Genomic DNA, 10,950 nt, shown 5'->3' on the forward strand with positions numbered 1-10,950 from the left:
CCATCAGAAACTTTACCAGTTGAGCTAACTGGAACCCACATGCACGTGGAAATTTTGTATCTTTTTGAAAATACATTAATTTCAAAATTGTTAGACATACTTAGGAATAACTATTACAATCATTTTAAAGATAAATAACTATTCTCAATTTAATGAGTTATTCCTAAGTAAAAATCATTCCCGGATGCATCAAATAACCGAATATTTATAACACATAAATAACCATTTAATTGCAAGATCTATTACCACATACAAAACATGCCCTAAATATTTTAGTTCCTTCGACTTGCATAGCTGTATAGACCAGCCTCTTTTTTCTATATTATGAGGTAGTTGCATTTGAAATGGTTTATGCCATCGTACCGTGTCATCAGTCTAATGATAAATTCAATTGAATATGCCCTGTTTTTACGTACCTAACCCTTGAATTATTTTTGGTTGCTGCATTGCTTATGGTGTCCACAAAGTATCACATTTTTGTGCAAATTAACGCCATTTGTGTCATCCAATATGAATCCAAGAAAGTGTATAATCTTTCTCATATTATATATATATATATATATATATATATATAGCCTCATATTAGCGAAATTGAGATAGTCTAGTTTATGGGAAATATTTTACTTTTTAAATTTGACAGTTTATGATTAGACACTAGATACACCTTCAAAATTGTTAAATTCATTAAAACCATTAAATAGATCCATTTTAAATGGAGAAGATACTAATATCATGATTTTTAGACAGAATCCAGACCTAATAATCCAATTATCACTTACCTAAAAATCAGGAACTGAAGAATAAATTAACTTATAGTAATAGGAATCTGATTAGGATGATTACAAGAATTATTTCCTTGATCATTAGGAAGTTGAACTTTACAAGCTAGCCCAAAAGCTACATATGCATAACATGTATTCCCTGCATTATTATAGCAGCAAGAATAAACTTGCGTGCATGATCGCTTTCACATATCTGACATCTAGGTGGCTGTTTGTAGCTAGAGAAATATCCCAAGCATTATTTTAATATTTTACAATCAGTCACCAGCGCAATTGTTATTTATAAAAATAGATCCTTGTAGGGCAGAAACTTGCATTAGTTTTTTGGCAATTCCTGCATCACTTGGTCAAACGAATCTATGTCATCATGGTATAAAATATATGGAGATATTGGAAACTCAACTGGGATATTCATGTTGTCTGCTACAAATGGTTCAGTCCAAAATTCTCCAAAGGTGTCTTCAAATGTTTCGAATGAAGTAAGACAGTCTTCTTCAGCCCAATTTATGCCAGCTACAGGTGGATGATCATAGCCCAAAGAGAAGAGTTCAGGGGAAGATAGTTCTGTGGACAAGGGAGAGCTTTCTAAGCTTTGGTGATGGGAAGCACTGGCATGAAGACTTCCACTTTCTGATTCTCTATTTTTCTTGGCTTTGCATTGGGAAATTTCATTAAATTGCTCCTTCACCTCAGATGTTTTTGGATTTTGCTTTACATGCTTCTTTAGGTGCGTGTGCCAATGGTTCTTTATCTCATTGTCTGTTCGTCCGGGTAAATGCTTGGCAATCATAGACCATCTGAAAGGAGAACATTTCGCGTCAATTCACTGAAGAAGAAGCTTTATGAAGGACATCAAGAAAAAATTACGAATAAACAATACTTTTTTTTTTGGTTATTCAGGTAAGTGAAAATAGATTATAGTATTATATATATATATATATATATATAGATGTATGTATGTATGTATGTCACAAAGTTTTAAAAAGTGAAATTTTTTTATATATACTTGTTTCCAGCTTCTTCATGTAACTTGATGATTAAATCCTCTTCTTCATCGGTGAAGTTTCCACGTTTTACACCTGGCTGGAGGTAGTTCAACCATCGCATCCTGCAACTCTTGCCACACCTTGATAAACCTGTCCAAAACATCATAGTATTATTAATGTTACATCATACTATATTATTTTCATTTCTTATCTCTCACACACATACATGTATAATTAATCGCCAGAAACAAATAACTAAAAGTTATATAAACGGAATTAAAGTGACAAAGCCATACATATATAATGAAGTTTCATGCATAAGAGAATTTTTTTACATGAAAAGAGAGGAACAACGTGCAGGAAAAGATCTTATTGCTTAATAATGTTGTCTTCTAGATGAAAATCCTTTCACTTGTCTCTTGTAATCTTCTAATTTAGATGGAATGCTAAAATAGTATGTTCAAATTCATATTCACTGAAAAAATAAAAATTTCACCCAGACAAATGATAGGACCCTAGGTAATTTATTAAAAAAAAAAATTATAATCAACCTACATAAATTTTTTATTATTTAAAAAAGAAAAAGAAAACCAAAATCCATTCTTTAAAATAATATTATATAGTTTCATACCGGCGAGCATGGGAAGTTTGTACCAATTTGAGTGGCCATATCTCTGAATAAAACTTCTTAGCTTATCATCTTCTTCTGGAGTCCATGCACCTTTCTTCAGTCCTTTTTTGTCATAGACGGGAGCTTTCACCATCTCTCTCTCTCCCCCCATGGTCTTGTAGCTCAAAATAAACTATGTATGCTTATAACAATAATTGAACTATCATGAAACATTTTATGGGGACAGTTGGGCCCTAGCGAATTTGCAATCATGAAGCCAATAAGTATACAATAATATTTCCACCGGCCCAAATTGTTTGGCTTGTATTCCTTTTTATGATGTTCCAAAATTAAGTCCTATTTGAAAAGTCAAACCCTATTATTTTATTAACATTTTCATTATGCCATTGTAGAATTTACGAATAATTGTATTAAAATTTGAAGATAAGTTTGTAATCTACAACTAATAGAGTTTGTAATTGTAGTTGTAGACTTGTAATACACTAATAGAGTTTGTAATCTAAAACAACTTTGAAAATTACTTAGCAGAAAAAAAGTTTATTTTTTATATGCACAATTGTTTAAATTTTTTATAAATTTGTTTAAGGGTAATTTAGGAAGCTTAGAACTTATTTATAAAGAGATAAGACATTTAATGATATTTTCCTAAATAGTGGGAACTTTTAAGTAGGCCAAACAATTTGAGACGGAAAAAATACCAAAATTTTGGACAAGGAGCTGGACGTCATTAAAGTGACCAAGATTTGGAAAGACAAATAATATAGGATTGCTACTAGGTGAATTTTTAATATACATAAAAAATAAAAATAAAAAAGTATCGTTTTATATATTAATTAGTTGGCCTACTAGAAAGTAAAGTTTACACTTTGTTACGTTGAAAAATCCTATGTGAATTTAATTTTTTGCATTTTTTTTGGTGTTTGGTAGCATGAATTTTTTTTTTTTTTTTTTTAAAAAAGCTATCTTTAATCAACATAAAACTCTATTAAAAATATGACTTATTTCTAAGAGATTGTTTTCAACTTATTTTCAAAGTTTTTGTCAAACATGGGTAAATGAGATACTTATTTAAACATTTCATTTTTTAAGAAATGACACATATTTTAGAAAATATTTAACGTTGAAACAAACATGGTGAAGCTGGGCTAAGTTTTGTAACTGGGTCCAAACCCTAGCTAGTGCTTGTCGTGTATATAAATCTTGTCTCAATTATTTAACAGCTGCACAGTGAATAAATTCTAGCTAGTGCTTGTCAAACCAATTTGCAGCAGTACACTACAAAAAAAAGGTTCTATGGCCGCGTTTTTAAAACGTGGCTATATGTCAAAAAAACGTGGCTATAGCCTATAGCCGCGTTTTTTTAGGCCACGCTTTCTAGTGTGGCCTAAAACCTGTGACTATAGGACTCACGGTCCTATGGCCACACTTTTTAACCGCGGCCCAAGACCAGGTCCTATAGCCGCGTTTAAAACGCGGCCTAAGGTTGTGGTCTTGGGCCACATTTTAAACGCGGCCTAAGGTTGTGGTCTTGGGCTGCGTTTTAAACGCGGCCCAAGGTTTAACCTTAGGCCACGTTTAAAACGCGGCTATATACCCTTAAATTTTTTTTTTTAAAAAAAAAAAAACTTTGATTACCAAAAATTAATTTTCGGTAATCAAAAGTTTTTTTTTTAAATTAAAATTAAAATTTTTAAAATTAATACTTTCAAACTTTAAAATTTCAATTTTAAATAAATAAAGAAATTCAAAACAAAAATACAAACCCAGCAAATTCAAATTCAAACAAAAACCCAGAAAATTTCAAAATTAATCAACCACAACATGTTCTAAAATACAAGAAAACAGTACAAGAACACAAACAAAACATCTCCTTCAACGAAATCAACCCAAACTGAACACAAACTATTCAAGGAAAACAAAAGCACAAGCTCAAAAATACAAAAATCCCCATAACAAAAAATGCGGCCTAAGAACCTGTCTATGGCCTCGTTTTTAAAATGCGGCCAGAGTTAAGGAAAAGAAAAAAAAAAGTTTGCCAAAAAATAAAATACGGAGGTCCTTAGGCCGCGTTTTTAGCTCAAAAAAACGCGGCCTAAGAACCTGTCTATGGCCCCGTTTTTAAAATGCGGCCACAGTTAAGGAAAAGAAAAAAAAAAAGTTTGCCAAAAAATAAAATACTGAGGTCCTTAGGCCGCGTTTTTAGCTCAAAAAAACGCGGCCTAAGAACCCGTCTATGGCCCCGCTTAAAAAATGCGGCCTAAGAACCCATCTATGGCCCCGTTTTTATGAAATGCGGCTTCAGTCTATCTTGGGCCGCGTTTTTTATAGCCACGGCTTAAAAAACGCGGCCCAAGGCCCCCGCATTTTGTAGTGGTAGAAGTATACATGTCGTGTGTATCATAACCATACATTGAATCAAACACGTAATGTACTTTTGCATTGAAAAGAAAGGGGGTAGTTTGAGTCCAGTGTTTCCAGTGAACTAGACCCGTTGAGATAGTGATATGTGTCCAAAAATGGACATGTGTCACAATTCCAACGAATCTAGTGTCACTGGACATTGGATCTAATCTAGACTTGAAAAGAAATGTACGCATTCATGTTAGATGCTTGAATTGAGCTTAGAGGCAGAGCTAGGCCGGGGGGCCATGGCCCGCTAGCTTTTGAAACTTTTCATTAATATTCCTTTACAGTTGGTAACAAATCTAAAAATTGCACAAAAATGTATTCGTCAGCCTACCCTGAGAATTTGCTCTCTCAAAATTTTAAGCTAATCTAGTAAGAGTTTAACAAAAAAAATTAATTAATTGGGAAAAAAAAACTCAAACAATTAATTTGGTATAAAAATAATAAAACCTCAAAAAAAAAAAAAAAAAATCAAATCCACCATCTGGCCTATTAATCTGCCCATGTCCCTCACAAAACTCCTTATTCACCTTTAATAAATTCCAATTTAGCAAGATATATAAAGATGTGTTCGCACAATGTCTTATTTTGTTCTAATTAATGGGAAACCATATGGCAATATCATCCCTTCAAGGGGGTTGCACCAAGGAGACTCTTCTTGTCGTGTGAAGAAGGCTAATCATCTCTACTCCAGTCATCAATAGTCCAGGGACTTCTTAGGGGAGTGGCGGCTTGCAGAGGTGCTCTGAAAATTTCTCATCTATTTTTTGCTGATAATAGTATCATTTTCTGTCTAGCTACTGTGGAGGATTATTTCAATTTAGAGAAGATTCTGGAAACTTATGAGCAAGCATCGGGGCAACAGCTAAATAGAGATAAAACTTGGATATTTTTTAGTAGAAATACATCTCCAGATATCCAGCATGAAATCAAAAATCGTTTTGGCGCTAAGGTCATTCAACAACATGAAAAGTATCTTGGTCTTCCATCACTAGTTGGGAAAAATTAATGCAACACTTTTCGGCAACTTATTGAAAGATTGGATAATAAGTTATCGGGGTGGAAGGAAAAATTACTTTCTCACGCTGGAAAAGAAATATTAATTAAAACTGTGGCTCAGGCAGTACCTACCTATACTATGAGCATGTTCAAGCTCCCAAACACGTTGTGTGATGAAATGACATCAATGGTTCAAAATTTCTAGTGGAGACAAATGCATGAAAGAACTAAAATGGCGTGCTTAAGTTGGGACAAATGTGTCTTCCAAAAGATGAAGGAGGGTTGAGTTTTTGGGATTTAAAGGCTTTCAATCTTATGCTACTAGCCAAACAGGGTTAGAGACTAAATCATTCATCCTGCACTTGGAGAAGCATTATGTCGGTCTAATCAATTGTGGAAAAGGGTTGTAGATGGTAGGTGGGGAATGGAGATTCTATTGGGCTATGTTTTGATAAGTGGTCGCCAACACCATCCAGATTCAGCTTGACCTCACCACCAATTGGATTACCCATTGTTGCCAAGGTCAGTTTAATCATCAACCCCTCATCTAATACTTGGCAAGCGGATGTGATCCGACAAGCTTTCTCCTCTCATGATGCTAATACAATTTTAGGCATTCCCTTTAGTTCTAAATGTCCCATAGATCGCTTAATCTAGGCATACACATCTAAGGGTCACTTCACAGTGAGCAGTGCCTATAAGGTGGCTCTTTCATCCATATCCAATCCTAGTCTTGAAGGTTTGAATGGGCAGAATTGTAGAAAATTTTGGAAATTTTTGTGGGGTCTCAATGTGCCAAATAAGGTTAAAAACTTTGCATGGTGGGCTTGTCGTAATATACTCTCCACTATTGCTAACCTCTACCACCGAAAAATTCTTGATGATCCGACTTATGAGGCTTGTGGTTTGGGGACTGAAAGTAGTGGCAATTTATTCTAGTTTTGCCCCAAAGCTCAGGAGGTTTGGACTCTCTTGAGTCTCCCACTTGACATGTAAGGTTTCCATTTTCCTGAGTTCATTGATCTTCAGTGGTACCTCAAGTTTGTGCAGAATGTAGGCAATGGCGTGTTGGAGTTAGTTATAACCATAGCTTGGAGTATATGGTTCAACCAGAACCAAGTTAGACACAATAAGCCATGCCAATCTGCAGCCATGAATATCCACAAGGCAAGAGCGTTGATTGAAGAATTCCAGGTCGTCAACTTTCAACCTTTGAAGCCAGCTGAAAAAGAAGAGAACAAGTGGGCCAATATAAAATTACAAGTCTTTTCATCAAAAAAAAAAGAAAAAAAAAAAGGAAAAAATAAGAGAAAAATAACAAATTAGGTTACTGTGTGTACTTTCTCACACACACAAAAAAGAAAGGTTACTATGTGTACTACTGTACTGTCCCAATCTGCCACTTGTTGTCTTGCTAGGAGTCCATGACGCCATTCCTTGACGGTACTACTAGTGCACCTCCCTCCCTCTCTCTCTCTCTCTCTCTCTTATCTAGTCGTCTGTGTGCTAATTGCTAAGCACTACTGTGCAGTTCACTTTTGGCCTAGTATATAGTAATGAAGTTCCATTCTATACTGCTTGATAGAGGTATTTTTGACTAAGGATTCAATAGTCCTAGACACGCCATGGAAGGAAACTGACGACGCCTATGGATCTGTCAGTTTTGTAAAAGCATATGGAGGATAAAGAACGACGGAATGAAAAGTGACAAAGCCACATCAAAACTCGACAGGGTGCATGGCCGACAGGTGAACGAAAGAGTCAACGGGTCCAACGTGGCCTTGCTTGATCTTACGAATGTTCATATAAGGAAACATCTTACATATCACAAAAGATGAACCTACTACTAATTCATATCTCCCTCATATGGAAAGACACCTTACAATCTCTGAAACCCTAATACCAGATCTTCTCCATAAGGAAGAATCCCCACTCTCAAGGGATCTTAGTTCACCACTCACCACTATATAAGTGCCAAACCCTTTCTTTTCTTAGGTTCGCAGAAAACCCCTAACTCTCTCACTATAGAGTTCTTAGAGGTTTCTCATTTACTGACTTGACCTTCAGAGGGTTCTTGGCCGGTACCACACCAGTGCCTTTTGTTTGGTCCTTCTATTCTTATTTCACAAGTACACATTGGAGTGATTTGGAGCCTACAACTCACTATCGATTTCAACACATCATCAGTTGGCGCTGTCTATGGGAAGCAACGACTGTGATTGACCATATTGTCGCTTCTGAGACAAAAGAGTTGCATGGTCCAAACATGTTCAATGGCTACCATCAACCAGGAAACAGGAAACCCCTCCAATGCCTTAAAGAGACAGGTGCAAACCCTGGCTGCAACAGTAGAACAGCTAACCCGACGCAACCAGGAGTTGGAGCAACAACTAAACCAAAGGAGCGAGCAGTGTCAAGAAGCCTCATGAGATGAGCGAGATCTCAACAAGCAAAATGGAAGTCACCTACTAAAGGGGGACAAATAGGTAAGGGAAGACTAGGAAGAAAGCAATATCCCCAACAAAAGGGATGGCCCGGAAGATACTAGCCACCCCTCCGAAATGGAAGTCGGTGCGCTACGCATGGCCTAGGATATGCAGATGATGAAGGAGAAGATGGACATGATGATGAATGCTATGAGGGGACAGGTATCTACCAATTTAGAAGAGTTGGTCCATCGGACCAACTTCTTGTTCATTGCACAGGTGACTTACTTCCCCCTTCCAATAAAGTTTCGAATACCACAATTAGAAGCATATGACGAATCAAGTAGGTTTATTCTTACCTCGACCATCTAGAGTCGTTCAAAACCTTTATGCACCTACAAGGAGTTCTAGACAAAATTATGTGTAGGGCCTTCCCTACCACATTGAAAAAGCTAGCAAGGGTATGGTTCAGCAAGCTTACCCCAAACACGGTCTTCACCTTCGAAGAGTTAAGTGGACACTTCGTCACACACTTTATTGGAGGGTAGAGACATAGAAGATCCTCCATAGCCATACTAAACATTAAGCAATGGGAAGACAAAAGCCTGAGGTCGTACGTGACCCATTTCAACAAAGAGGCTTTCTTGATTGACGAAGCTGACGACAAAGTCCTTGTCATTGTCATCACTAGTGGGTTGAAGTGAGGGGACTTGGTTCTAAGGAAGGTAACAACAGCTACCAGAGATCCCGCACGGGGTAAGTTAGGCCCTAATTGGAAAGTACCCTACAAGATCATTGACTACAATAGAAGGGGGACCTACTACCTGGAAACCCTCGACAGGCAGAGGCTTCATCACCCATAGAACATCAAGCACCTAAGGAAATACTACCAATAATAGACAAAGCAACTTATTTTATCACTTTCCTTTATTTTCTTGTCAGAATTGAATGTTAAGTTTCTTTTTAATCTCTTTTTAGTTTTTTTAAGTTTTAAGGATGTTAGGTTTCATTTATTATTAAGAATGGAATATCAAAAACGTGGCTCTACTCTCCCCTTTTAGTGAATATACTAAGTCCTACCTTCGGGGCAGACAGACGACCAAAACATACTGACAGGTATTTGGTCTCGCGAAATATACTAAGTCCTACTTACGGGATGGATGGACAAGCAAAAAATACCGACGGGTATTTAGGTCTCACAAAATATACTAAGTCCTACCTACGGGGCGGATGGACAACCAAAAAATACTGACGAGTATTTAGTCTCCAATTATACTAAGTTCTACCTATGGGGGTGAATGGATGACCAAGAATACCGACGAGTACCTAGTCCCGAATTATGTTAAGTCCTACCTATGAGGTGGACGGATGGCCAAGGAAATCGACAGGTACTTGGTATCAAGTTATGCAAAGTTTTACCTATGGGGTGGACTGATAAAATAGAATACCAACAGCACCCATGCAATAGGGGCATATACACAATTATAATAAAAATAAAAATGAAACAAGTATAGGCAATAGATAGAAGTAGTAGATGTAAACACAAATAATCATTGTCTTACAAATAAACCCATAAAAAGAATTTAAAAGGAGAATGGTAGGAATTAAGACAGAGGAGCGTCAGAAACAGTCGGATTCATAGTAGTTGGGCCATCCTTAGTTGACAGATCCACAACTGACGAGACTACGGGAGCGTAGGGGCCCTCAGGGGTAGGCTGAGCAATGACCACGCCATTATCCTTCACCTCTTAATCAATCGTATGAACGGAATCATTGGTCTTGTCGCTGACAGCATCATCTCCCCTAGGAGTTGGCAGTACGATGTCATCTATGATGATCTGGGTCAAGTCCAGATCAAGGTAGACAGATCCAACTTGTTTTAAGCAGTCATCAAACCTGTCGTCATAGTAGACACCACATGCATCAAAAAAGGGTTAAGAAACCTGGAACTCCGCCACGGCGTTGGCCTTGGCCTTGTCCATTTGATCATGAACAGCAGCCAGCTCTGTCATTAGATTGACCTTTGCTTTTCCAGCCTCCTTACGTAGACGGGTCTCCTCTGCAAGCGCAGCAAGCTTGGCCGTTAGCTCTTTATTAAGGGTGCAGACGACCTCCTTCTACTGTTCTCATTCTTTCTTCTCTATCTCCTAACGCTTGTGAAACCGATGGATCAACCCCTCGGTTGCCATGCACCTATACTAAAGAGCTCTTATTCGCACCAATGCCTGAGCCATAAATGACCGTTAGAAGGAGAACAAAGAAAATGCATAGTATTATAAGTGACAAAAGCATACTCTAGACAGGTTATAGAGACCGAACGCCTTTAAGTCTTTTGAAGAGTGTTCACCACAAGGATCCAAATCCGTCTCCTTGGTGATCAAATTAACCATCTCGACGGCATAGTCTTTGTGTGTGACCAACCTCTAGACGGGATTGGGGGCGACGGGACCCTTCCTCGTCATCAGACCCTTCCTTACTCCGTGGCGAGGAAGGGGCAGGGGATGAAGAAGAATTCCACTGCTTATCCCCAACAGAAGACCCGTCCCCATCTTGGATAGACGATCATCCTTGGCATTGTTTTTTCCCTTAGGGGTTGCCTTAGCACCCACCTTCGAAGCCGACGGTAAAGCCCCACCCTGGTGCTTACAGGCAGCAGCGGACTTCCTCACCATTGCCCTTTGTCTACCTATGTCCATCTCTACAAAAGGATGACAACAAAT

General features: G+C 37.6%; 1 protein-coding gene across 1 annotated transcript; it reads right to left on the bottom strand.

Annotated features, from left to right (window-relative positions):
- Positions 1-794: 794 nt before the first annotated feature.
- On the bottom strand, positions 795-2,587 carry LOC126725775 (transcription factor MYB15-like). Its single transcript, XM_050430689.1, has 3 exons — positions 2,400-2,587; positions 1,789-1,918; positions 795-1,579 (listed from the first exon to the last, which is right to left on the bottom strand). The coding sequence occupies exons 1-3, from the start codon at positions 2,548-2,550 to the stop codon at positions 1,099-1,101; spliced, it is 762 nt and encodes a 253-aa protein (XP_050286646.1). The 5' UTR covers positions 2,551-2,587; the 3' UTR covers positions 795-1,098.
- Between the last annotated feature and the right edge of the window lie 8,363 nt (positions 2,588-10,950).

The sequence above is a fragment of the Quercus robur genome, chromosome 5 (genome assembly GCF_932294415.1).
Source record: "Quercus robur chromosome 5, dhQueRobu3.1, whole genome shotgun sequence".
Taxonomy (NCBI): Eukaryota; Viridiplantae; Streptophyta; class Magnoliopsida; order Fagales; family Fagaceae; genus Quercus; species Quercus robur.